This window comes from Buteo buteo, chromosome 2, assembly GCF_964188355.1.
Source record: "Buteo buteo chromosome 2, bButBut1.hap1.1, whole genome shotgun sequence".
NCBI lineage: Eukaryota > Metazoa > Chordata > Aves > Accipitriformes > Accipitridae > Buteo > Buteo buteo.
Window position 1 is genome coordinate 33,662,585 of NC_134172.1, and position 27,621 is coordinate 33,690,205.

General features: G+C 41.8%; 1 protein-coding gene across 1 annotated transcript; it reads right to left on the minus strand.

Moving 5' to 3' along the window:
* Positions 1–761: 761 nt before the first annotated feature.
* AGR2 (anterior gradient 2, protein disulphide isomerase family member) lies at positions 762–6,424 on the minus strand. The gene is made up of 8 exons (XM_075022483.1): positions 6,377–6,424; positions 4,612–4,749; positions 4,266–4,329; positions 4,123–4,175; positions 3,100–3,173; positions 2,645–2,708; positions 1,615–1,698; positions 762–1,029 (listed from the first exon to the last, which is right to left on the minus strand). Exons 2-8 carry the CDS (start codon positions 4,739–4,741, stop codon positions 980–982), a joined length of 519 nt encoding a protein of 172 aa, XP_074878584.1. The 5' UTR covers positions 4,742–4,749; positions 6,377–6,424; the 3' UTR covers positions 762–979.
* Positions 6,425–27,621: the final 21,197 nt, after the last annotated feature.

Below are 27,621 nucleotides of genomic sequence, written 5' to 3' on the forward strand. Positions count from 1 at the left end.
CTCGGTTGGGCTGGGTAGAGTTAATTTTCTTCATAGTAGCTTGTATGGTGCTATGCTTTGGATTTGTGTCCAAAACAGTGTTGATAACAGAAGGATATTTTAGTTATTGCTGATGCTTACACAGAGCCAAGGCCTTTTCTGCTTCTCACCCACCCCACCAGCGAGGAGGCTGGGGGGGCACAAGGAGTTGGGAGGGGACACAGCTGGACAGCTGACCCCAGCTGACCAAAGGCATATCCCCCAGCCGTATGGCGTCATGCTCAGTGTATAATGCTGGAGGAAGAAGGAGGAAAGGAGGGACATTCAGAGTGACGACGTTTGTCTTCCCAAGCAACTGTTATGTGTGATGGAGCCCCGATTTCCTGGAGGTGGCTGAACACCTGCCTGCTGATGAGGAGTAGTGAATGAATTCTTTATTTTTCTTTGCTTGCATGTGCAGCTTTTGCTTTACCTATTAAACTGTCTTCATCTCAACCCACAACTTTTCTCACCCTTACCCTTCTGATTGTCTCCCCCATCCCTCTGGAGGGGAGTGAGCCACCGGCTGTGTGGGGCTGAGCTGGGGTTAAACCACAACAGCCCTTTTCCTTCCCAAGTGCCTAGATGTAAAACTGCAAGCTGTGGTTTCAAGTAACAGTGTGATTTTACTCCTTCTAATAATGGTAGGTGATAATAAGGAAAAAATACATAACACTGCAATGATTTGTATGTAAACACTTGAAATGGATTTATTTTTAAAAAAATCATTTTTACAGTTGGATCATACAGTATTCTTCTGTATGCCTTAAATTAAAAGCCTCCAGCTTTTAAAAATGCTGCCCAGTACAAAAGTGCTAATGTAAAACTGTAGTGTTTATATATATAAACCAGCACTACACATCACTAAATATCACTCTAAATGGTCTCTTCACCAGTTTCAATGAGTGGAGAAGAGATGGAAGATCAGACTTCATAGTATTTAGGGGCTTCCTTCTTCCCCTTACAGTTCAGTCTTCAGGAGCTTCAGCGCTTTCTGCATATTTGAATACACTAGAAGTGAAATATTCATATATGTTATTTTTGTTGCAACTTCCTCTTCCAGCAACTACAAATATTGTAGAGAAAATGTCATTATTAGTAAAGCTTTTGCTCACATGCCTATTGCTATACAGATTCTGTGCTCTTCCAAGCATTTTGTGAATGTCATCTGTTTAATTTTGACTGGTGAGAACATCCATCTCTTAATGCAAACACATAGGCGTTCGCAGGGCGGAGGGGGGAGCTGTGGCAAACAACTCTTCCCTGCTCCCAGAAGGTTTCCTGACCTGGCACAGCAGGGCTTCTGTGCAAGAGTTCTCACCGTTGCTTACGCTGAATACTGCTGAATTATGCAAGTTCCTACTGATGTATGCTTTCTTTTAAAACAGATGGATGTTTAAGGCTCCAGGGCTCTGCCATCATTCTCTTCACCTCACTGAGTTTAAGTCCAGCATCCTGTTTAATTTTAAACCTAGTTAACTGTCTTTCAGCAAGTACTGATTGCAGGAGTCCATAATGCCTGGTGTTATTCCTTGTCATGTGAAAAATGTGACTGCTTTCAGAGTATATCAGAATATTTCAGGATACACTACTTACACAGTGAAATGTCAGAGGGCTCGTATGCATAGAGACGGTTTGAGTATCTTCCAGTAATATCTGCTCTCACAGTCAGGGAAGGATCTGGAAAAAAAAAGGATGAGAGAAGTTGTAGAGGACAGGACTAACCTTCAAGCGGAAGGAAATAAACCTTTCTGCACTTCTTTAGCTTCCTGAATGTTTCTGCAAGACGCATCTGCTTCCACTAACAACCAGGAGATCATTCTTCTACAGTCACTGACGTTTCAGTTTTAAGTGTTGTATTTGCAGGTTTATTAAAAAGGGGATAGGTTTAATTCTGATCAATGTTGATCAGCCTTGCACCCTGTGCCACTGCATAGTACCTGAATTAACTCTACAAGCTGAGGCTGCTTTCAGGCTACAAATGTTATTAAAAAAGAAATAATAAAGGCAGAGATAATACGGCAGTTGCTTTGGTCTGTTGAAAATGGTCATGGTGACCTAGATTTATAAAGGTATGTGTTAATCATGCATGTGGGTGGTATGCGAGGCTACATATCTGTTCTGGGAGAGGGAATACCTGCAGGCATGCGTGGCCACTAATATGTCTCCAAAACGCAAATGCTTCACAGGGGTTTGTGCGGGTTAGGGGAGCACGGAACTGAGTACTGAGCTTTGAAAATCAGCCCTGAAGCATCTGGGGCCGCTGCTGTTCCTGCGACCTCTGAGATTGCGTTATGAACTGAAACCTGATGGGTTTACAGTATTTCTAGAGATTGGAGGATGAGCAAGGCTGAGCCGGTGCCTACCCATTCCAGTAACTGGCATCATGTCATTTCGATGACATGATGGACGGAATTACGTCATTTGTGGAATCCACGAGGGAGGAATGCTGGACCTGTGAAGCTAATGACCCGGCTGGGGTTGCTTTGAATTGCGTCCAACAAAACCAACTAGAAATTTTATATTTCGCATGGAATAAATTCCTGTTAATAAGCCCGAGGATTTGAGATTCATGGCACAGCAGGGGCTTTGATCCGAGATCAGCTTTGATGCTTGAGGTACTCACCTATGAACAAAATCCGAGGGACATACTGGCCATCAGGTGAAAGATTCTTGTCTGTGGTTTCATACTTAAAGAGAACAGAGAAGGTTCCCAGTCAGGGAGGGCACGTTACATAAATATGGTTTGGTTTTTTTTTTCCTTCATTGTACTTTGTGTTATAAAACAGAGCTTAAAAAATACATTGTGCAGTTTAAGAAATTCACTGTCTAGGATGCAATCTTTTAACAGCTGGAGTTGCAAATTTATAACAACAGTTAACGTTATTATTAAACTTTAAATTCCCTCATATTTTGAGGTTATGATAGGTACAGATGAAAGACACTTACTACTAAATCTATTATGCTTCAGCACTGGCCATTTTCCTAGCCAACCATAGCTATTAAACTGACTAATTATAGCCATAATTAAAAATAGAACTTCATTGCTTTCACTTAATGAAGTGTAAGTGGGAAACTTACCACAAGGTTCAGGAGAACGAATTTTTCAGCCAATTTCTGTATATCTTTATGTTCAGCAAAGACCTTCTTGAGAGCTAGAGTGGAAATAAATGGGAATGAAAGTAAAATCAAATTGAGAATTCCCAGTTTACGATTGCAGCAAATGAGATTTTAAGTTCATTCCTCTGGAAGATGATCAAATCATTTATATGCTGTGGCAAAGAGTAAGTATAATGGTAAAAAATGTCCGTCCTTCCTTCAGATAGTACAGGTCTCAAATTTGTCTGCCTGAGCTTGAATCTGAGCATTTGACCCTTTTAACCTCCTAGTCTGCTATTGCAATTTCTGGCTCCAGTTCTTAAGGCACAGAAAATTCCATATTGAGGTGCAGGACTTCAGCCTGAAATATCTGAAAGGATTTTAATGCTTCTACAAAATTATTCTGGAGTTACTGGAGCTATGGATGGACACAAAGGTCTTGCTTTGTGGATCAGCTTGCAGGAGGAAGAGCCCTTGGGTAAATTCAGAAATACTGGGAAAAGAGCAGTCCCAGTCACCAGAAGTCCCACAAAAGCTCAGTTTCGGCCTGGCTTGGTTCAGTCCCTGGCCAGACTCAGCCCCAGCCATCAGCGATACTGAAAGCTGAGTACGTCCTTTCCAGTGAATTACTGTTTTTCACTACTCCTGGTCTTGCTGTTGGTTTTGGCTGGTTGTGACGCAAACCAAAACCAGATTTGCCGCAGGTCAAAACCTGCTGACCTCTGCTCATTTCCGTATCCATTTTGTCTCATGTAATACTGAATTACCATTTTTATTTTATTGCTGCACATTGGAAAATGCCTACATGGGACAGCGACTTGAAGAACACTCTGCATGCTTGTGCAAGTCACTATTTCACTAAGCCACAGGCGGCAAGCAGAATGGCGCTGATTTTTTTTTTTAAGCAGCATTTGTCCAGAAACCCCAAACCAGGCGATTTCTTTGGGTTTGGGGTTTTTTTTGTTTGCTTGTTCCGTTGGTTTTTTTTCAGTGCAAAAGGATTACCTTGGCTGTGCGGGCAGTCGTCCAAGTGGTGGATAATCATGAGGGGCTTGTTGCTGGAAAAACAGGAGTGCTCGTTAGGGGATGGGGAAGGGCTAGGGGGCGGGGTGAGGGGTGTGGCAAGGGGCGGGGCGGGGGGGCGGTACCCGTGCTTGGCGCGGAAGAGGGCTTCCTCGTACGTCTGCGTCCAGATGAGCTGGTCTCCCCAGCCTGCGGGGGGAGGACAGGCTGCGCGTTATAAGCGGGGCCGGGGGCCGCGGGTTCGCGTCCCGCCCCCTGCCCGCGTCTGCCGGGAAGGGCTTTGAACAGGCGCGCTGCCAGAGGGCTTTAAATCAGGAATGAAAGGGGGAGGGGGTGCTAGGAAATACGGGAAAATGTATTTGCAGAATGAGTCGCAAGAAAATTAATTTATTAGAGCAACATAGGAGTCAAAACTTTAGCAGATTGCACTTTTTTTAATTTGGGATTGGGGTTTTTTGCTGGTTTTTTTACCTCTGGAGAGTGTCTGAGGCAGTTTTGGTTTAGCGGTAGTCTCCTTTGTCTCCTTCTTGCCCGTATCCTTCCCCAGAGCACAGGAGATGGCAATGAGCAGCAGGAACACGGACATATAACGCTTCTCCATGGTCGCTCCTGGAACAGAGGAGAGAAACTTCACATTGCCGTGCCTCCCAGGCTGGTGCTTGCTTTGAGGCATAGAGCAGAGCAGGTCAAGTCACAGGTATGCAGCAGGGTGAGTCAGGGCTGAAAGGAACTGCTGCAGGCAGGGGCCTGGGCTTGGGGACTGTCAAGGAAGCATGAGGTTTGTTTAGCAAATTGCCATGAAGGACCTGGCTGCTTTCTACTGCTCGGTTCATGCCGTTAGGCTGCGGTCCTTTTAAGATGCGTATGTATGTGTTAGTTTCTCTCTCTTTTCCTGTATATTGAATTTGCTCAGTAAAACCACTGAGTTTTGGCAATTCCAAAAGTACTTGCCAGTCCTAAGAAGTTCACAGTTCTACCTTGATCGCCCAGTCTTACAGTAACCTAGCAGCAGGTGCTGAAAAATTAACTTGTCTGGGCTCTTTCTCCATTTTGCAGCAGGAGCAACTCAAATGAGAAGTAAGAATGTTAAGCTAGGCTTTACAGTGAGCCATTAGCATCAGCACAGCTTTATGCTGTTGTTGAAACTTCCGATCCTGTCTTCCCTCTTAAAAGTATCCTCTAATCCTTAAAATCAGTGGAATCTATAGTGAAAAGAGTGGGGAGGAGTTGCTGTGTAGAACAGTAAGAACTGAAATGCAGTTTGCAGGTTTAAGCGACACAAAGCAGAGGGCTTTTCCTGAGCCGGACTCTGGGGCATGGAGATGGAGCTGAGGCACTTCTGATGGGAAGCTCCTCAGCGTTTCCCCTGGGATGCTTCTTTGAAGGGGTAAAACACTTTAGCAACATGACCCTATGTTTTCTCATTAACTTTCCTCCTAGAAACTAAAACAGCAATGTAATGGGTACAGTAAGAAAATCTATGATATTCCAAAAGCAATACAGAAAATTCATGCAAAAATTACAACAGGCTGACAGTTTTTAAAATTCAGACAATGAAAATTAAACTCCAGAAGCATTTTTCTGGGTAGGAACTGCAGAAGACATCAGCTGAATTTGCATCAGTGGTACAGTGCTCTTTGCTACTGGGATGTCCAATAGACCTCGAACATCCAAAAAGTCACTGTTTCAAGAGCATGAACTAAAACTTTTGCAGCAGACTGCCTTTCTGCCCTATGAGAAGTCTCCTTGGCAAAGAAGAAAATTGCATAAAGTTAAATTAAACCCAGTGGATTTTCAGGATTGCTTCAAGAGTTGTTTTGGCTAGAGCTATACAGCAGAAGTAATGCTTCTTTAAAAGAAAAAAAAAACCAAAACAAAAGGTATGGGACAACCAGGAAGTTAAAGACCAGGCAAATTGTAAGCTGTTGCTGATGCAGAATGCAGAAAGCAAAGACAGAGGAATGTTAAACCTGCTCTTTCAAAACCTCACCTCTGGAAGGCTATGTGCACTTTTGCTAAGTTTTCCACCCCCAAAAAAACCCTGCTCTCCTGGCTCTTTTAACCTGCAAAACCAACATTTCTCTACACATTTTTTTCTTCATAGCAAGCTGTGCTGAACTGTGCCTGCTTTGCTGCAGCCTTTTCTTTCCATTGATCAGCTGCCCCAGCCCCAGGTAACGCGGGGTTCTCAGCTCCCCCGGGTACTTTCTAAAGCAGCAAGTGTGCCATGCCTTACCTTGTTTACTCTCAGATGCCTGCCAGGGTGCGAAGGTGATCCCAGTTACAGTGTGAACACTGCTGTTCCTACTGCCTATTTATGCACCTTCACACACCCAACTCCACCCACAAGCTTTGAATTTGAATACTACTTCGAAAGAGCTAAACTTTCCAGTTTTTTTCCGCACCAAAACGTTCAGGGTTAAATTTGTAATTAAATAACATTTCAGTTTCCTGTCAGGTGCTGTATTTAAAGTTCAGAGATGTTTCTGTAGACTTTTGGGACATTTTTTGAAAGGTGATTTTAAAAGGTTGGCAAAGATCCAAGTCCAGGTAAGCTTAAGTCAAGACTCTTGATTTGCCTGAAGAGTGATTTGTCTTTTTTTGATTGGCTGGAAAATCAATACGGGTTGCTGTTCTTTTAGTCCTCTGAAAAAGTTAAATTGATGATTCAGAACTTTAGACATTAATTAGATAATTAGCTATGCACATTATACAGATATGTGTGTATGCATGCATGTATGATACCACATAGGAAAACTGTAATAAAACGTAAAAGAAAGTTTGTAAAGGTAGCCACAAAAATGTATTTGGAAGCTATAACAATAAACCGTGTTCATAAGCAGAGGTCTGAATAAACATTTAATTCAAATTCCATGTTTAATTAGTTGTGTAGGCAATTATTTTTAACTACGACATGAAAATCAACCATTTTAGGTTTCAGATACATGTATAATACAGTACGTTGCTTAGGAAAACAAAACCTTTTCAGGTGGCTGGAAGGCCATCCCTAGTGTTGCACTGACTGCAGGTGGTCCTTCCTCAGAGGTCAATGTGATTCTATCCTCAGCAATGTATGTTGAAACTACAGTACGTTCTCCTTGGTGCATGCCTCATATATTTCAGTGAGATTAAAATCACATGTTCACGGGCAGTGAACACTTAACTACTCAGTCGGGTAGATGAAATCCATCAGATATCTGTTTTCCTGTTTGAAATTCACAGTGCTTTCTGATGGCTGCTAACAGCACCCATTTTTTTCTGAACATGCTTAAGAGAACGTAATGCTTTGGATCACAGTTTGTTTTTTGTTTTGTTTTAATCTTTTGTAAACAGTAGTTAGAAAAATGAGGTGCAGAAGCAAGATGGAGAACTCAAGGAAAAAAAAAATTGCTGTTCCTTACAAATGTACAGTAGTACCGTGCTTTGCTTAGATATTTGACTTATTAGAAGGGTGAAACCAAACCTCCCAGGGAGGCCAGTCATTTTAACTCCCCTTTCTGTATGTTTCATGTCATCTATAGCCTGATTAAGAAATGAAATGAGAGAAAGAGATTGCGTATCAATCTCTGTTCCTTCTCCAGCACTTCTCCTTGAAGATTCAGAGATGTATTTTGTTAGCTTCAAATCACATCCACTCAGATTTTCTTCTAAAACATACACCAAAATAAGTTTCCAAGATCCGTATTTGGACATGTAAGCGCTCACTTTGGACAATCAAGTTACATCCTTAATCCACTTCAATGCAGATGTACAAGTCAAAAATTAGGTACCTGTTTCTGAAATCTTGGTCTCAGCTCAGGCAATTCATAATTGTAATTTAATACGCTCTTGCTGATTATTTTCTCAGGTCACACCTAATAGCATTTGGTAGTTTTAAAGCCCATAACAGAAGTTCTAGCTGCTCTCTGGTTATGTGAAGAGATGATGAGCAGATAGGCTCCCACTCCCACGTATGTTTTTTAAATTGGGTTTTGTCTAAAAATGCATTTTCAAAACTAAGCCCCCACTCACTCCGTGGCTCCTGCCTTAGGTGTATTCCCATTTAATATGCGCCTTTGCTTTCTCCTGTTTTCAGGAGATGCACTTACCTTAACCTATTTCCACATAGCTTTGTGCTGCTCTGTAAGAAACTCAATAATTGCAATACAGCTACTCACAGGGACTTCCCTATCAGCTCAAAGCCAGTGATCTCAATGGAGCTAGCTGAACATGTCTCTAAACCATCCTTGTGCCTTGTTAACGAAGGAAGAGGTGAGCTCAGCCTTTCCCACAGCTCCCTGCTTAGGTCCTGAGACTGTACCCAGCCACTGAGTTAGCTTCTCCCCACTTATCAGGGACTACTTTCTCTGCCTCAGTGACTAAACCCTGCAGGAATTTCCCCAGGAGAGCTTGGAACAAAATAGGACTATCCCAGAAGATTTTTCTTTTGCTCTGATAGACCCAATTACCATTAATATATAACATCTTTACAAAACTAATAATTGGACTTTTCCTTTGTTTTTCATTTTTCCTGTCTGAAGGTACCCTTGTTCATTATGTTACACAGAAATCAGCAGTTTTGGTGACTGATGTTGTGGCCATTTTAAAGATGTTTTCTGAAGCTCTTCATTTTTGCTTGTGTTTTGTAATATATAAGTTTTAGAATTCCAAGAAGCATGGGAAATTCAGCCACTCCTCCTAATTTCATAACAAGCACATGCTTCCAGGTCTTGTGATCTGCTGCTCAGAATAAATAGCAAAACGTTATGTTGGAAGAATAAAAGTAATGGATGAAATATATAGTCAGTACCACACTAGAAATGCTCTGAGTCAAAGCCAGAGACAGCCATATCTGGGAGTCAATGAGCTTCTAGGGCTGTTAAAGTAGTAGTATATTGTAAGACAAAGTGCTTGAAAGTAGAATAAATTCATTTGAGAACTGGTCAAGCTTCTTTTGTCAATGCTTTAACCACATGAGCTGAATAGTCATTTTTTATCACCTGAAAGCTGCTTGGATGAAATTTGCCTGATAAATTTTCTGGAAAGCCTTTCACCCCAAAGTTTAGGAGCTGAGACACCTCTGATACGTATGGCAGATGCAGTTCCCATTCATTCCCCTCCACCCCCCCCCCAAAAAAAAAAAAAAATAAAATTCAAATCCTTATCTTGAGGATTATAGGTAAGTGCTCTTTGGATTGGGATATGGTCTGACGATCGATGTTCCCAGTCACTCATGTCAAGACTGTTTCTTTTTGTATAATAGTCATTTATGCTGGAGCAGGAACCAGACCCCAGATACCCCACTTCCCAGCATAGTTGTTGGTCTGTTAGGCAAGAAAGCGATTTTTCTCACATTGGCTCAGGAAACTTTTGCTAATACATGCAAATGGATTGCATTACTAAAGGAGAGACTAGGAAGGACTTCACGTCTTATAGGTGGTCCAGACATTCTCCTGAGAGTTCGAAGACCATGATTCAACCATTCTCCTGTACTACTAACAGTCAGTACAAAGCCACACTTCAATACAGAGCTGGAAAGTCAAAAGTTCAGCAGTTTTCTACTGCTGAACACTTAAAGCTGGTAACTGGAGTTCAGGTAAATATCTGCTAAGAATCTGATGGTTTGTGTTGAAGAATGATAATTTCCCAAAATATGTCAGTCTAATGCTTTCCTTTTTTTTGTTTGTTGAATGAATTACTCAATAAACTTGCAGTACCTACAGTTTATTGGTAATATTTTTCAAGTTGGATAGCAGAAGAGATGGTTAAGATTTAAAATATGGCATTCTGACCTTCGATCACTGCTTTCAAAACAAAAGACTCACCCATCAGGATTTTTATCTCTCCGAAGACATTCTTTCCCACTTGCATGTGCACGTTTATAATACAAATCACCACCACTTGATATAAATTGGCGAGTTGGAATGCAAGCATGGAGCATCCTTTACATAGCTTCAGATAAAGGTGGAGATTTATCATGTAACCAGTTCTTGTATTATACTCTGTTTTGAGCTGTGAAGTACTGGGATGTCTGGAAGGCATTGCTGAATGACATGTTTTAAAATCAGTAAGTCATTTGAACACCCATAGTAAATATACTTGCTCTTGTATGGTTTAATGCGCTTTTCCACAACAGTAAGGAAACTATCATGATCTGTTACACCAAGGAGTCTCAAGGTTTTCAGCTTATGTAGGACTTAATTGCTCAGCTTGTATTTGGTAAGACAAAGCCTGATCCTGACAACATATAGATTTAACTTTGAAATGTTTTATTCAGTCCCACAGGGAGGCAGTGAATGAGTGAAAAGGGATTCTGATGAGAGGGATTGGGTAGCTGGGGGTGTACCACAGCCTCCAGAGAAGACTGTTTATCTAGTCTTCTCAACTGGGCAAGTTTGTTACGATTGGCAAGGCTTCATGCCTGAAAGTCTTGTATTTAGGTTTAGGTAAATACATTCTAACTGAAATAACTATCTGTGTTTAAAACCAGAAAATTTGCTGTACAGCAGGGTTAAAGCCAATGACTCCTCCCCTGTCTGAGCAACTGATATTAAATTTTCAGTATTCTTTGAAACCTGTAAGCTAGCAGTTTCCTATTTTTATTATACTGTAATATATGAGGATGGTGGGAAGACCTTTGTGTTTTGGACAGCTTAGTTTTGTACTTAGTATCACATGGAGAGTTTTTAATTAACCCCTTTCTGTTAATCTAATTTGTTTATAAAACCTGCCTCCCCTGTTTTTTGGATGATAAGCTCTATTACAGGCAAGTATCTGAGCCACAATGTCCATAATTCAGCGAGTCTCCCAGAGCTGCCACCTTATTGTGATCTGTCTGTGTGCCTCCTTGTATTCATTGTTCTTATTTTGAATTTATGTTTGGTTATCTGTGGCCCAGACCCTCTCAGTTTTCCTAATGCTTTACCTCAAAGATCAGAAGACTTTGGCTTCTAGTGAGTATCGGTGACGTGATGTCAGCTCTGACTCCCAGAATTGGTCCCTAAGTAGTAAGGGAGAGGATTCTTTTCATTCTCTTTATTCTTACTAACTTACCTGAAGGTTTACAAAAATAAAGGATTCCATCCTGCTCATTTTTTGTTGGGTTTTTTTCCCAATTTTTTATCATTGAGCAGTAAATACATCTGCTCAGTGAAATTCCAGCTGAACCTACTGACACAACTGCTTTCTTTGTCCCACTGCTGCTTGTGTGCTAATCTCGCATTATTAAACATTGCTTTTGCTTTCCAGCCAATATCCTAATCAGCATCACCTCTGCAATGAAGCTTATTTGTTGTGCAGAGTTTGTCTCTGTTACTGGTAGTGTTGGTCTTTTTCTCCAAGCTGTGCAAACTCTAGTGGTGTTGGCACCTTCTGGCTGGCATGATGTGCTCCACAGCACCCTCAATCTCCCAGATTCTTGATATTGCCTTGGCTTGTGTATTTGTCACAGAATGTGCAGTTCCAGTCAATCACACAGACTGCACAGTTTTAAGGGACTCCAGCTTTGAGGTTCAGCTGCCTTTCTGCAGCCAAGTCTCGCAGTTGTCGTGTCTTAGATATTCTACCGTGTCCCCACCATGTCCACATCACAGTACTGTTTTTTCTCCCTTGTCCTGGTTTCAGCTGGGATAGAGTTAACTGTCTTCCTAGTAGCTGGTACAGTGCTATGTTTTGAGTTCAGTATGCAAAGAATGTTGATAACACTGATGTTTTCAGTTGTTGCTAAGTAGTGTTTATGCTAAGTCAAGGATTTTTCAGTTTCTCATGCCCAGCCAGCAAGAAGGCTGGAGGGGCACAAGAAGTTGGGAGGGGACACAGCCAGGGCAGCTGACCCAAACTGGCCAACGGGGTATTCCATACCATGTGACATCACATCTAGTATAGGAACTGGGGAGAGTGGGGGCAGGGGGATTGCCACTTGGGAACTAACTGGGCATCAGTTGGCGGGTGGTGAGCAATTGCACTGTGCATCACTTGTATATTCCAATCCTTTTATTATTACTATTGTCATTTTATTAGTGTTACCATTATCATTATTAGTTTCTTCTTTTCTGTTCTATTAAACTGTTCTTATTTCAGTCCACGTCTTTTATTTTTTTTTTCCCCTGATTCTCTCCCCCATCCTACTGGGGGGGGGGCAGTGAGTGAGTGACTGCGTGGTGCTTAGTTGCTGACGGGCTAAACCACGACACTCCCTCTACTTCAGACTGAACTGGTTGAGGGTCTTTGCTTAGACAATTCCAGTTGCCGTGTCAAGGTTAAATCTGGGATTTAGCAGTCTCATCTTCTGAGTTGGATTTCCCAGATCCTGAATATAATCTGTTTTTTTATCCAGGCCTCAGCTGCAAAATTGTAAAACTGACTCTCCAGATTTAGATCAGTGATAAACTCCTCTGTTTTCACCTTATCTTCTTTTTTTTTTTTTTTTTTTCTTTTTGGTGGGAGTGTTCTCCTGCCCCACCCTCCACTGGAGTGCAGTACTACTCTAAATTTCTGTCTAATTTCACAACTGACCTCCTCTACTAAAATTCGCGAAGTTGGCTGGGCTTGTCTAATCTGTCAAAGCAGAGGATAAAAGACTATCTAACAGCAGCCTGCAACTACTTGAACAGTGCTACAAAAATGAAGGTTCCAGATTATTCCATCAGTTTGAGGACCTTGAGCTGTGGCTTGGGAGGTTCACAGTGGACAACAAGAAAATCATCTTTATGAGGAGGATAGTGTAGCACTGGCACAAGTTACCCAGAGAGGTGGAGAGACAACTCTGCTGTCAGGTTTCTAAGAGTTCGTTCAACAAAGTTTGAATCTTAATGTCATTAGTCAGTGATCATGCAGGGGGATGGGATTTGAAAGAGTACCTTCATCCTGTGCCTGACCTTCAACTGTTTAACAGTTTATAACATGAACTTTGAAGTAATACAGCACCTTGTTCCAGCTGGTTCATGCTATGAGGTAGTTCCTAATGCAGATCACTGAATGTGCTTCTGAAGGCTTCTCACTACAATTCTTGTCTGCAAATATTGACATAATATAGCTCCTTTTCTGACACAGTATCTTAATGATGTATTATAGACCACTAGTTTCTCTTCCCATTGAATAAAGCCATTCTATTGTAGAATGCCTCCAACTTCACTTTTTCCTTATTTTTTTTTACTTTTACGTTGCCTGTATTCTATGCTACGCTGATATTCTGGCTCCTAAAACAGTCTTTCATTTGCCAATATAACAGAAACATTAGGGATGTACACCTTTAAAAGGTCTTAACCAAGGTCACCTTTAAAAATCTCTGTAGAGCTACAAATGCCAAAATAGTCCCAGGACAGTTTTCTTCCTCTTTTTGCATTCCGTGGTTGTGTGAGTATAAAGGTTTGCTGAATTTTCAATGTTCCTCCTGCCTAAACCCCGCTTACTGCAAAAATAGCCCATCTTACCGTGATGAGAGTCTTTCCCTCTATTTCTTTGAAGAATAACATTTTACTGCTAATAATCTCTTAGCACACCTTACCAGTACACTACCCTGAGTTTCTTGCTAAAGAGTGTGCTTGTGCAGAAAGCTGGCACAGGAGTAGGATCAATGACGGTGGCTTCTCAAAGATCATCTATTGTGAAGGAACTGAGCTGTTTTCTTGGTGGGGAAACATCATGATGCAGTGATCTTGGATGACAGAAGATACGTCTCCCATAACATCCCCACAGAAAAACTGATAACATATGGACTAAGTAAGAGGAGAGTGAAAGGGACTGAAAACTGGCTGAACTGCCAGGCTCAAAGGGTTGCGGCTGACGACACACAAGCTGGAGGCCAGTCACTAGTGGTATAGCCCAGGGATCAATACAGGGACCAATATTATTTAACAACATCTTCATTAATGGATGGAAAGAGTGCACCCTAAACAAGTCTGCAGGTGACACAAAGCTGGGAGGAGTGGTTGATAGCCCAGGTTTTTGTGATACCATGCAGGGGGACCTTGACAGATTGGAGAAATGAGCCGACAGGAACTTCATGAACTTCAGCAAAGGGCAATGCAAAGTTCTGCACCTGTGGAGGCCCCAGTACCTGTTGGGGTTCAAGCAGCTGGAAAGCGGCTTTGCAGAAAATGACCTAGGATTCCTGGTGGACAGCAAGTTGGACATGAGCCAGCAGCATGCCCTGGCAAAGGCGACCAATAGCCCCCTAAGGCTGCATTAGGCAAAGCATCGCCTGCAGGGCAGAGAAAGTGAGGCCACATCTGGAGTGCTGGGTTGAGTTCTGAGCCCCCCAGTACAGGAGAGACATGGGCATACTGGAGCAAGTCCAGCAAAGGGCTTTAAAGATGGTGAAGGGATGGAGCATCTGCCATTCAAGGAGAGACTGAGAACTGGAACCATTCAGCCTGAAGAAGAGATGGCTTGGGGGGGATCTCATCAATTAGTATAAATAGATGATGAGAGGGGAGTAAAGAAGACAGAGCCAGACTCTTCTCTGTGACATCAAGTGACAGGATAAGAGGCAATGGGCCCAAACTGAAATTCAGGAAATTCTATGCAAATGTAAGATAAAACTATTATTTTTTTTTCTAATGAGAGGATGACTGAAGACTGGAACAGGCTGCCCAGGAAAGTTGTGGAATCTGCATCCTTGGACATATTCAAAACCCAACTGGATATGGCCCAGAGCAACCTGCTGTAAGTGACCCTGCTTTGAGCAGCAGTCTTGGACTAGACAATCTCCAGACATGCCTTCCAAATCCAACAATTCTGTTATTTTGTGATTCTACATATGTAGGATATACAAAAGAAAGGTTAAATAATACAAAGGTGAACTTATAATTGAACGCAGACTTATCCCACTCTCAGCTACAGCTGACCTGTTGCCACATAAAAGCTAAATTAATGGAAAGATGCCACAGTAGCGGTCACAGATTAGGTTATTATTGCTGGAACAGTAATGAATGGTTATTAACTTTTACCCATGAGGTGCTCATGTCTCACCACCTTGTGGGTCATACACTGTACAAATATAGTTGTAATATCCCTATTAGAAGAGTTAGCTGGCTATTTAAGCCAATTAGAGTGACTTAAGGCAACGTGTACTTTAAGGCTTGTTTAAACGTTATGGCCTGGAAATGGCAAGCACACTCCCGCAGGTGGTGACACTAAATAAGCAGTATCAGTCACAGGGATCTGATAGGAGGATGGGTGTTCCTGCTCTCTGCTGGCCCAGTTCCAGCCAGTGGTGTGACGATAACGTGGCTTTATCTTGGCATTCAAATGCACAATGCTCCTTTAAAACGACATTTTCTGTAGCTGGCATAAGCAACACTATCCCAAATCTTGTGAAATACTTAATTTATAGTGATCCAAGGGCTGAGACATGTTTCAGCTATGCTTAGCATAGACACTCAGTAGCTGGGACAGAGCAGCCAGCTCTCGTTTCCCCTCCCTCCCTATAAGGTCATTCTGGCTGCTGAGAATGGCTGAAATAGAAGTGAGCTTAGGCAATGTGGTCTTTCTGCATCCAGCTGTTCCCTGCATCCAGCTGTATCACTTGGAGATTCCCTGGGAGGCAGGGAATTCCCACACAGTCAAGTCACAGGTGGTCTAATCTCTACATGCCAATGAAATTGGGTGGGAAAGATGGAGATGGGAGCGTAATGTGAAAGCAGAGCACTTAAAACTTTGTGAGGTGTCATATATATGTAAAATTGCACATCCTAGAGTTGCAGAGTCAATGGTCTGTCAGGAGCCTCTTATGCTTTTAACATGTCTGAAAAGAAAAGATGAAATGAGGTGTCATTTCTTGTTTTCTGTTGGAAGACCTGTTGCTATGCAGCTTTGATTACGTAGCTTTTCAGAGTTGAATGCATTGAGTCATTACAAACACCAGCAGGCTGGGGCTTCAGTTCCTGTACTCCTATTTTATATTGTGCAGCTGCTGGAACTGCAGAGCAAACAGACAGCTGACAGAGAGCTGCCTACAACCAGCAGCCTGCTGCTTTCTGCAGGTGTTGCTGGGCTGAAATAACCTGGGGCCAGTTCATAGCACCCACCTGCTTTCTGGCATGGCGGGGAGCAGAGGGACATAAATCAACAGCACGGTAGGAACGGGAGAAATGCCCGTCTATGTTTGGTCTTTGCCTGGTTAGTGTGAGGCTCTGGTGCATTGGGTAGTAATGCTGAGGTCCAAGTTTCTAATTCATTATACAGTGCTGCTCCCTCCACTGACTGTAAGTTTTAAATATCAAGTATCTTGTTAACAAGCAAAAAAGCTAAACAAACTGAAGGTAATGAATAGCAGAGTCAGGTAAATTATGTCAGTTACCTGGAAAGAAACAAATAGTCTATGCTATACTCTTCAGTAATGTGCAACTGTGTCTGTTCCACGTACTAACAGACCATAGGCATGGAAGCCCATAAGTACTACTATTATTTTCATTAAAAGTTTATACGATAGAGGTTACTTTCACTTGTCTCATATGGTGATCGAATAATAACCTGCAAACGGCTGGTAGGCTTCACCATCTGTTCTAGATCCCTATACTTTCTACTTTAAAATCCTGAAAGGAATAGGCAGAGATGTCATCTAAAAGCTAAAAATGATTTGCAGCTTTAGATAAGCTTCACGTGGGCTCCTGGATGTTGCAAATGTCATGCTTGTGTATGTGCGAAGCTGTTTATGGTTAGGAATCAGGACTTTGAGCATGGTCTCCTATAAAATCTTTCTCTTCTCTTTTAGAAGAAGAAGACAGTCTATCAGACAGTGGATCCAACTAAGGATGTTTTCATCATTTTATGAGAGGTGTTCATTATACTCAGGTTTCTTCTTTCTATTGACCAATAAGATTGTCACACCTGTATTTCCTTGCAAACTTCCTGGTTGGTGTGTGCAATATATCAGCATCTAGTTTGCTTGACTTTGTTTCTCATGTAGGTGTTATGCAGAACCAGTCCCACTTTCTGCTCTGACTGTCCTGGCTCAGCCCAAAAAATAACTAGCATTCTTATAACTGTTTAATTGACGTAGACTCATCATAAAAGCCTAAGAATTGGTGTAAGCGGTGGCAAGCTGCATCTTGAACTATGAGACCATCCTTTTGGTGATTGACACTGCTATGTTAATGAAACTTAAGCATGAGCGCACCATAATAATAGGAATTTTCCAACTGTCTCTCTGAGGCAGTCAGATTGGTTTTGAAATAAAACCACCCCATTTCTTCTGTTAAATACAAGAAATGTAGGAATATAAAACTCCTAATGCAGGTAGCTCTACATTTTAACTATTTCAGTGCACTTTGCAGGAATTTCTGGGACTGCCATATTGTTTGAATCTATCTGTATGAGCTTGGACTGCTAGAGCCTGTGCTGTGAACATGTGTTGTACTACATACGCTGCGAGGTGCTCCAGTGAAGTCAATGGGACCATTTGCTGCATATGCATTTGGGTAGCAGAGCTAGGGGCTGAATTACTCACAGGCTTTTTAATTCCTTCTGATTTGGGAAATGAGGAAGAAAAAAGAGTTTAATTTAACAAGTATTTTCCAGATAACTGACATGTGCCTTGGAAGACTAAAGATACTTTAAGATGTTAATGTTAAAAGATTAAAGAAGTTAATTTGAGGGAAGAAGCGTTAAATTCACCAAAGTGTGGGGAAAATGAATCTGGTGCTTTGTGTTTACAGATAATTTAAATTGAAGAGAAAAAATATTCCAGGGATATTATTTTTACTGCATGATCATAAGGCTTTCTGCCTGTCACTAATACTGCTCCTGTAAAGCAGAATGATTCCTTTTGCTCTGTAGCACCATCAGGTGAATCTGTTAGCAAGGACCTTTCCAGGAAAGTCACATATGTTGCCATGTTTTTTCCTGTTGGCTGTTTGGTGAGCAAACAAACCATTTGTGAGTTTGTTCAGGGATCCGGTTCATACTAATCAGAGAGGCTTAAGCTTTCAACTTCTCTATGCAACTCTCTTAAATCTATCTTAACACAATTTCTAACAATTGTTAGGTTAAAGCCAAGCTCCATTCTTGACCACTTGTCAAGAGATCATTTTTCTAAACCAATGCTACTGTGATGGTCTGTTAGAGAACTTGAGCCTGAAAATGTCTCCGTTTTTACAGCTCAGCCCTTGTCAAGTGAACCTCAAACTGAAGACCCCTTGCTTTGTCTGACTGCAGCTGGTCTAATAAATTAGTTCACCTCTCCTTACAAACTCATTTATATAGAGATCTTTCTTGATAAAATATTTTGCTTGGAAGTGGAAGATACATCATGGCAGGAGCTGAATTCCGTAGCCAGTTGCCTGAAAACGCTGCTCTCCCATTTTCTTTGTTTCACTGAATTCTGCCTGGTGAGCGAGCTTCACCCAGGACAACTCACAGAGCTGGCGAGCAGGAATCTCTAATAGCAGCAGCCCTGGGTGTTGGCTCTCTGCTCTGTGGCACCATAGCAATTTGGGAGTGGCTTTGTTTAATTAATAATCAAAATACTCTACTTGCTGCCTTTAGTTTTACTAGGGAAGGGGGGAGAGAGAGTGCGCACCTGTGGCTTATCACAGTAAAAAGTTTTAAATATTATGGTAGGTAAATGGCAAAGACTTTTTTCTATCCATGAAGGATGATACCCTTTTCCTTTCTCTTTGGGTGTTTTATGCAGGATGGTATACTGGAGAGGGCATCCTAATGCAGGAATGCAGTTCTCAGTCAGCAAATCTGAGATGGCTAAAAGTTAATGATGGGTTTATTGTGCTGGTTAAACAATAGCTTGCAGCTAAGTTGTACAAAGAATGTTACTGCAATTTTACTAACAGGAAGTGAATTGGATATAAAATTAAATGCAAATAAAAGATCCACCCTACAATTTTGGGGTTTTGTTATATCATTCTCCATTTTTAAGATTGCATTATTCTCCATTTCATGCTAAGTCTATGTTAAAGATATTAATGAAAGAGCCAGCAACATTTCTTTCCCCATTAGCTGCAGGTGCCAGTGTTGATATTTTGGAAAATAAATGCATATTTGGAGGCTGTAAGAATAACACTAGTTCTTTGTTTTAGTGAAGATATCCCTGCCCCATGGCCTATTCACAGGTTCTGCGCCACGTACAACTTCAAAATATCAGTGGAGTCAGATTCAGGGCACTTTCATTCATTTTTCATTTTGTTCAAACTTTTGCAGAGGGGTCAAAACTGTGACTTGGGCAACCTTCTTGAAAGGGCAGACGGGAGATCCAGAGAGTTATTTGCTGTCAACCAAACGCCTTTAAAAAAACTACTTGTAAAAAAATCCCAGTGAAGATTTCCACTACTTTTACTTCACACTGTAGAGCTCCAGTCTGAAGCACAACAGCTTTACAGTGGTATCACTAAAGTGTTTTGGGAAATACTAATGTTTTTGTGCCTAATATTTGAGTGCCTGATCAAAGAATATTTTTTTTGTTGTGTCAAATTTTCACTTTGGAAAAAAATAATAATCTGTTTGGGAATGAAAAGTAAGACTTTTTCAAAATTTCTCATTCAAAAGAAATAAAAATTGTTTAGAAAAAGTAACTATTTTGGCTTCACTTCCCAAAATGAAATTGTGTTGCACAGAATTGCCTGTGCTGCCTCTAACTCCTGGAGATCCAATAAGAACTGGCAGTGTGAAGAATTCTTTAAGTGAAAGCATTTATTGTTTGCAGAGTCGGCATTTTAGAAAGGATTTGATCAGGTGGACCATCTGGTGGGAAATTGGTTAGATGAAATAGGTTAAGTCATAAGAAGATGGTGGGAAAAAAATGTGTCATGACAGATAAAATAAGTAGTTCTTCACAGGAGTCTTCCACTCTTGGTAGAAAATTGGATAGTGAAATTTTGCCTTGCAGAGGTAACCAGAGAATTTAAGTGCTTCTTGAAGTGCAGTGAGCACAGAATGCCTGCGAGGTTGATGGTGTCACCTATGTCAGAGCTACTGGAGCAAGGTGATGTTGTAAATGCACACAGCAGTGAAGGAATCAGCAGGTCACAGCATAACTACAGAAATGTTTGGAAAAATCTGCTTTTCAGTGGGAAATCTTAGCTTATGTGATATGATACTGTGAGATATTTTAATCCCTGAAGGAATAAAATTGGCCTACGCAGCACTGTGGTTATTTGGGAGACAGCAGTGATGGTACTGTCATTTTGACAGATGGAGTGCATTGAGTTCATAATTATGGACAATCATGCTTAGCCACGTGCCTTCATTCCTACACCATCCCATTCTCCCAATCACTGGAGGACTTCCCCTTTCTTCTTGGGTGAGCTTTTCTGTGTTGCTAAATATCCCTTCCTTCACCAGGACTGTATGAAGAGTTTCACTTCTGCCAGGCACGGTTTTAAGGTAAAGCTAGCTGAGGTATGCCTGTGTGTCATGCGTAAATGCTCACTTACATCCTGGTTCCCATCCAGTTTCTGGGGACTGGCTTTGAACTGAGGCACGAGCTTAGGGTGAGATCTCAGCCCACACCCTGAATGACCTGGGGGCATGATGATGTGTATATATGTGATTATAACTCTTGGTTTTAAAATAATGTGGGAAGGCAACTTTTTTATTACCTGCCTCAAATTTTTTAATTCATTCCTTCATTTTTCATCTTTTCCAATTATGGAGATGTCAAGATTTAATAATCTTTGAAACACTCTCCCTGTGGCACAAATATTTCCCTGTGGAAATATAAATCATGCATGTGATGGAGTGTGCTTGTGTTCAGGCATCTTGAACCGGACATGCTGGCAGAAGTGTCCTGGAACCACCTTCCTCTTAATTCCTGCTTTTAGCTCACTTGCAAAGCTAATTGGATATAGTTTCTCTGTGTAAGCTGTAGCTTGGCTTGTATTTCTACTTGGTTTAATGACTAATGTCCTAATCTATATATGTTTAATCAGGAGATGACCTAGGTCAGATAATATGTCCGCTGCAAATGTTGTTCTACTTGCAGCATGTTTCACTAAGCGATAGCAAATCTGTTGAGAATTCCTGCCATGCAAATCCCTTTCAAAACACTTTTACTGAAGGAGAGAATACGTGTCAGATTGTGAATCGCTGCCTCCCTATTCCTTACTGCCTTGATGTTTTCAAGAACAGTTTCAGGGATACAATATACCCATGCTATATTTACCCATGAAGGTTTCCGCTTCTCAAGCTGCCGCTAATTTAAGTTTCAAAGAACTTCCTTTGGTATTACATAATTATTTATAGGTTGGTTAGATTTAAATAACTTGTCCTAAATCTCAGACCTGTCCTAAATCTTGTTTACTTTCATTCTTGTTGTCTTTCCTGTTTCTAATAAATGCAAATCTCCATAGATCATTAAAATCTGCTCTACAAATTTCAAATTGCTATGTCTGTCTGTCAAATCTAGATTTTTTTAAACATCTGTCTATGTATGACTATACACCTGCAGACTCCAGAAAGGACAAGGGGTCTTGCTGAAGCAGTGACACAGTAGACCTCTGTTTCAGTTAATATTTGGGAACAGGAAACGAGCTTCTTTAATGGCCATTTCAAACATTTGATATCCATTAAAACCACTGCTTGCTGTTGCAAAATTGAAAAGCCTTATGGACTTTTCTGCTTGTTTTGTGAAGAATGACATCAAGACAATCTATCTGAGGGTCTTTTCATCATGGTCAACAGCCAACATTTAGCACTAACAACATTGCCACCAGTGGCACTACCTTGGAGAAGAAATGCCAAAGCAGAGCCAATGCCTGCTCCCTTATGGGTGAATCTATGCCAAACCAGAAAGTCATGCCTGGGAAGGGGGACTGTCAAGTTGAATGAATCTGCCCATTGACAAAGGACGTGCTGTCTTCAGCGGATGGTCAGGCCTCCTGTTACGGTGCCTGGTGTGATGTCCATGGCACGGTTGGTGAGATCACTGCTTCTCTGGTGAGGGAGAGGGCAGGGGATCAGCTCTGCCAGCCCAGGCTGAGGAGTGCCTCAGTGCTGGCTCTAATTGTATTCCTGCTGCTGAGGAGCCTAGAAATGAGAGAGTAAACAACTGCACTAAGCTGCTGCACTGGGGGAAATATAGGGAGGTTTTTCACATGGTAGCCTGTTCAACAAAGCCCCTAAATATATCCACATGGGGGAATAGCTGTCATCCTGACCCTGGGTATTTCTTTCCTTCTTGCCTGATTATTGCAGATTAATATGCTGCCTTTCCCCCCCCTGCAAAATTCTGGGCTTGAGGGAGCATAGGAAACAGCATATCCTATCAAATAAAATGGTAGGGAATGGTTCTTAAATGCTTGATCATTCTTGTCATATTGTTTGCCTACTCTTTTTGCACTGTAAATGCCTAGTAAGACCTTTGATCCCTAAGCTGGTCACATTAAGTTCATTGTTCAGGGTGAGGCCCTGCTGTGCATTCAGTGAAGTTATTGTATCTGTGGAAGACAATTAAGGGACACAGGCTGCTTTGTGCAAACCAACCTGGGAGGATAGATATCTTCTGGAAATTAAGCTTCTGCGTCTGTGCCTCAGCCGCCCCTCTGCAGAGGGAGCGGCATCGCTGTGCAGGCTGGCTGCTGCAGCTGAACTCACAGCTTTGCCTTGCTGGGTTTGCCTAGCTGGGCAGATGCTAGGAGAGAAGGGGAAAGCAAGTAGGAGTTCGGACTGGTTTGCCTATCGTGCATCGGATCCTTGATGAAACACAGGAGTAGTCATGCAGCGAAAAGGGAAGAAACCTGCCCTGCGCTTTCTGTGCCGAAAAGGGAGGGTTTGGCGGTGGCTGACGGCCCTTCCTGGCTGTTTCCTCGCTGGACGCAGCCCTGTGCTGGAGGAGGAAGTGAAGAATCAGGGCGGTGATACACACACTTGTGGTGTGAACTTCCTGTAGTGTAGGAAATGATGCTGTTATCTCCCACAAAGCCTCCCACAGATCCTGTAGGAGCAATTGCAGCCACTCTTGACATGAGTAACCTTGAATGACTGCTTAGCAGAGTCCACAGTGAATAGCTACATTGTGAAGGGTTTGGCTTGCTTCTGTTCTCACTGGTGTTTCAGAAAGAAGGATCTTGAGGTAAATGAGGATAAATAGAATCAGTAATATAATAAACCAGACAATGACAAAGAAGTGTTGAGCAGCATTCCATGATTTATCAGCATACTGCCACAAACATATTGAGTCTACATGACTGAAATATATACATTGAGTAATGTCAAAGTATTTACTGGCACTGGCAATACTTGCTATTGTCAGACTTAGAACCACAGTTTTTTCTTTAAATTAATTTTAACTTTATCTGGAGACATGGTAGCTACTATAAGACCTGTAGCACTGTAGCTGAGACTGTGGAATTATCTGTTTACCACAAATATTTCTGGAATTTACTCTTTCTCAAAGACATTGTTACTTCTGGGTTTGTTTATGGCTCAGTAGAGCATGTTACGAAACTATAGCACAGGAAGAATTTTCTTTAGCTTTCTTGGTGAGTCATCCTTTCTCTAGGACACGTATCCTTTGATTTGTTTCAGTGCAGGTAGGAAAGGCTTTATGCTTTAAGGTTTATGCATTAGTTACAAAATTGTGGATGCTCTCTTTCATTTATCTTAGCACAATGCCTTTTCCCCCTTAATTTCAAGAATTCAGATGACTAATAGAACACATTTCACAGTTAGAAAGAGGCAGGACTAATTAGTTTGTGCTTATTTTCATTCATATCAGCTGGATAAATGCACCTTCGGTTCCTTGTCCTGCCACATGCTTTTTGTGTGATCTTAACCTGCCTATGTTTTAGTTCCCTCCATATAAAAATATGGAAAGCTAAACATCCTTAGCTCCTGCGACTCTCTTCAGGGTAAATAACCAAAGGTTCTGTCAGTCTCTTTAATGCTACTCCAATATCATAGGCAACATTCAGGCAGCATACCTGCCTGTGGATAACAGAGTTGCCTAATGCTTAAGCTGCCTGGTCCTCTGTGCTCCAGAGATGCCCTATAGCTGGACCTGGGGCTGTACAAGTTCAGCTCACCATCTGTGCAGTCAACACATTTGGTCAGGAGAAGCAGCCTCGATGTATCCCTAGTAGTCATGCTTGATAGTCTTCATATAGGGGATACCACACAGACATTAAGATAGGTTCAAGTTTACACTGTTGCCTTCTAGAAATATCATATGAAAGAATACTTATTAATTTAAAAATCTCCATGAGTCATCAACAAAGTTGTTTCTTGGCTTTTATAAACATCAAACAAACCCCAAAGCTTTCTTTCTCTTTAAAGGAGTTGTTCCACATCCCATTTCTTTAGTCCAAGAATGCAGAAAAACCCATAATACATTTTCACCGGAGTGTGGCTCCCTGTATATTCATTTGTTTGCTTAGTAAATAAGAAAGCGTGTTTTTCCAAGGAAGGAAAGATTGAGTTTCCAGGCCCAGGGTAACTGCTGCTCTGAATCCCCTTTCAGGAACTCATTATGAGATTTAGGAATTTTTGTCTTTTTTTGTCAAGATAGAGAGTATACAAATTAATAAGAACAAAAACCACTGAGGCCATGAGGGAATATTTCTTTCAATTAGGGTCAGAGTGCTCCTCAGTGGGCATGTATATGTGAAAATATTGATAACAGTAACATATACTGAATGTGGAGTTCTTTTCCAAGCAAACCAGAACAGGTCTGGGAGATGCGGGCTCTTGTCCCGCTCTTACGGTGCTCTGATACAAATGTTTGAGAGCTGTGTAAAATCCCAGCCCCACCTGCTTGTAGGCTTGAAGCAAAAAATACCTTAGCAGATCAAAGCTCCTTTTTCCCCATCCTGTACAGTACACCTCACCTTAGGGTGTAGCTTCTTCTCCAGGCAGTCACTGTCCTCTTGCCTGTATGTGAACGTAAGCAATGAAGCCAGTGGTTTGTATCTGTGAACTCAGCTCTCCCCAGCTGGCTGAGTGCTAAATAGCAGGCTGGGTTTGTGTGTGCCAACCTTTTACAATCACTTTGGGACGTGCAGCCAGGGTGTGCAAAGCAGTAACAAGTGATCCTCAGTGCGCACAGAAAGGTAACAGAAGACACAGTAGATCTTTCTGAAGTGTTTTTAGGTTCTTTCCAGAAGCAATAACCAAGTCTAAGCACCAAAAAAACCCCCTGAGGAGTGTTATCTCATGAGTGTTATAACCTTGAAAAATTATTGCATATGGTAACTTTTCTCTTTCTCACAGGTCACACTTAGACATGTACAAAGGGTGACTTGATGAACATCTACTTAAGAACCGTTGGAATTATAGGGAAATTTTGAAATGCAGTGCTTGATATGGCAGTGTGAACTGAAGGATGACTGCTGTATTTGGGTTCTTTCTTACTATGCAAAGATAGGGGTGGCTGTTGTTTTTGTGTGTCTTCTTTTATTCTAAAATGATCAGCAAATATCTGATACCTCTTAAAAGAAAACAATCTGCCGAAATAGATCCACTTTTAGTGACTAGTAGGTCAGTTACTTTACAATACACAGTAGCAACCCAAGATGGTAAGTGATGAGTAGCATAAGCACCTTGAACAGCAAGGAAAAGGTATGAATATATAGATTGCAAATTCTGGAAATTTTTCTGGTTGAAGAATAAATATTCCTCCCCTTGTGACTGCTGGTTTTGGACTTCTTGCTTCTGCATGACTAGTACTGTGGATCTGTGCATCGATCTGGACAAAGGAATAAACAAAAGGAAGCAGACCAGTGACTTGGCCTATCATGCGGAGGACACCTCAGCATTTGGAAATCTCTCTGTGTCAGCCTTTGGCAAGAACACGTGTAGCCCATGAAACAATCCAAAGTATATCAGCCTTGTTCTGCAAGATCAAGTTACTTTTGCATTTTAAGTGCTGAGGTGTCCCAAAGTCTCTCTCGCCTCCATGGTACACAAAGGTATGGTGGCTGTTCTTTTGTTCTGGTCAAGCACAAATATTTGCACATGGGAAAATGTTTTAGCTCTGCAGACCAATACATCAACCATCTGCCTAGAAAAGCCAACGCCTTTCTGCGCTGAGACGGATACATAGAGGAGGATCCTGTTCCGTCAGTTCTCAGATTCCTGTGCCTCACCTCACTGACGTTAAGTCCACATTTGTTTGACTACCCTTGGTCTGATTACAACAGATAAGTCCAGACAGTAAAATAGGCATAGATATGTGAATAAGTGGCAATAAAGTTTGCTTCCCAGAATATGTGCTGTTCGTAGCAAAGGCAGAACTCAGAGAAGTCTTTTATACAAAATATAGGCTTCCACAGGTGATGCTGTATTATGCTCATGTTAATACTATCATTCATACATATAGTATACAGGTTATGAATTCTGTAAAAGCACACAGTCTACACAGGTAGGCTTTCTCAGCTATTGGTCCTTATATTGTGACTGAATTTATTCTGGGTAAATCAACTTCTGCTCTCACATTCACATTTTCAGTCTTTTATTCTCTTCCTTCAGCTATAACCCAAACAGTGGAGGTCAAATAAACCTGGTTGGTTTAGTTCCAGTTAACCAAGGAACAAAAGGAACAGCTTCCCACTCTTTCTTAAGAGAGGTAAGTAAAGAGTAGGAATAATAATCTGCCCTCTAATATTGTGAATAAAGCTGTGTGGCGTGCAATGGGAAACAAACAGGAGGAGCTGGAAGCCATTGTGCAGCAGGGAAACTGTGATATAGTTGCCACCCTGGAAACATGGTAGGATGACTCACACAACTGGATTGCTGCAACTGATGGCTACAAACTCTTCAGAAGGGATAGGCGAGGAAGGAGAGGTTGTGGGGTAGCCCTGTATGTTACGGAGTTTTTTGATTTTCTAGAGCTTAATGATGGTGACGATAGGATTGAGTGTTTATGAGTAAGAACCAGGGGAAGGCCAACAAGGCAGATATCGTGGTGGGAGTCTTACAGACTGCCCAACCAGGATGAAGAGGCAGATGAAGTATTCTATAAGCAGCTAGGAGAAGTCTCACAATCGCTAGCCCTTGTTCTCGTGGGGGATTTCAACTTACCAGACCTCTGCTGGAAATACAATACAGCAGAGAGGAAACAGTCTAGGAGATTCCTGGAGTGTGTGGAAGATAATAACTTCCTGATACAGTTGCCGAGGGAGCCAACTAGGGAAGGGGCCCTATTGTACCTGTTGTTTGTAAACAGAGAAGGACTTGTGGGTGATGTGATGGTTGGAGGCCATCTTGGGCATAGCAATCATAAAATGATAGAGTTTTTGATTCTTGGAGAAGTAAGGAGGGAGGTCAGCAGAACTACCACCTTAGACTTCCAGATGGTGGACTTTGGCCTGTTTAGGGGCCTGGTTGACAAGAGTCCCTTGGGAGGCAGTGCTGAAGGGCAAAGGAGCCCAGGAAGGCTGGACATTCTTCAAGAAGGAAATCTTAAAGTTGCAGGACCAGGCTGTCCCTATGTGCCAAATGACCAGCTGGCAGGGAAGAAGACTGGCCTGGCTGAACAGAGAGCTTTGGTTGGAACTCAGGGAAAAAAAGGAGAGTTTATGAGCTTTGGAAGAAGGGGAAAGCAACTCAGAAGGA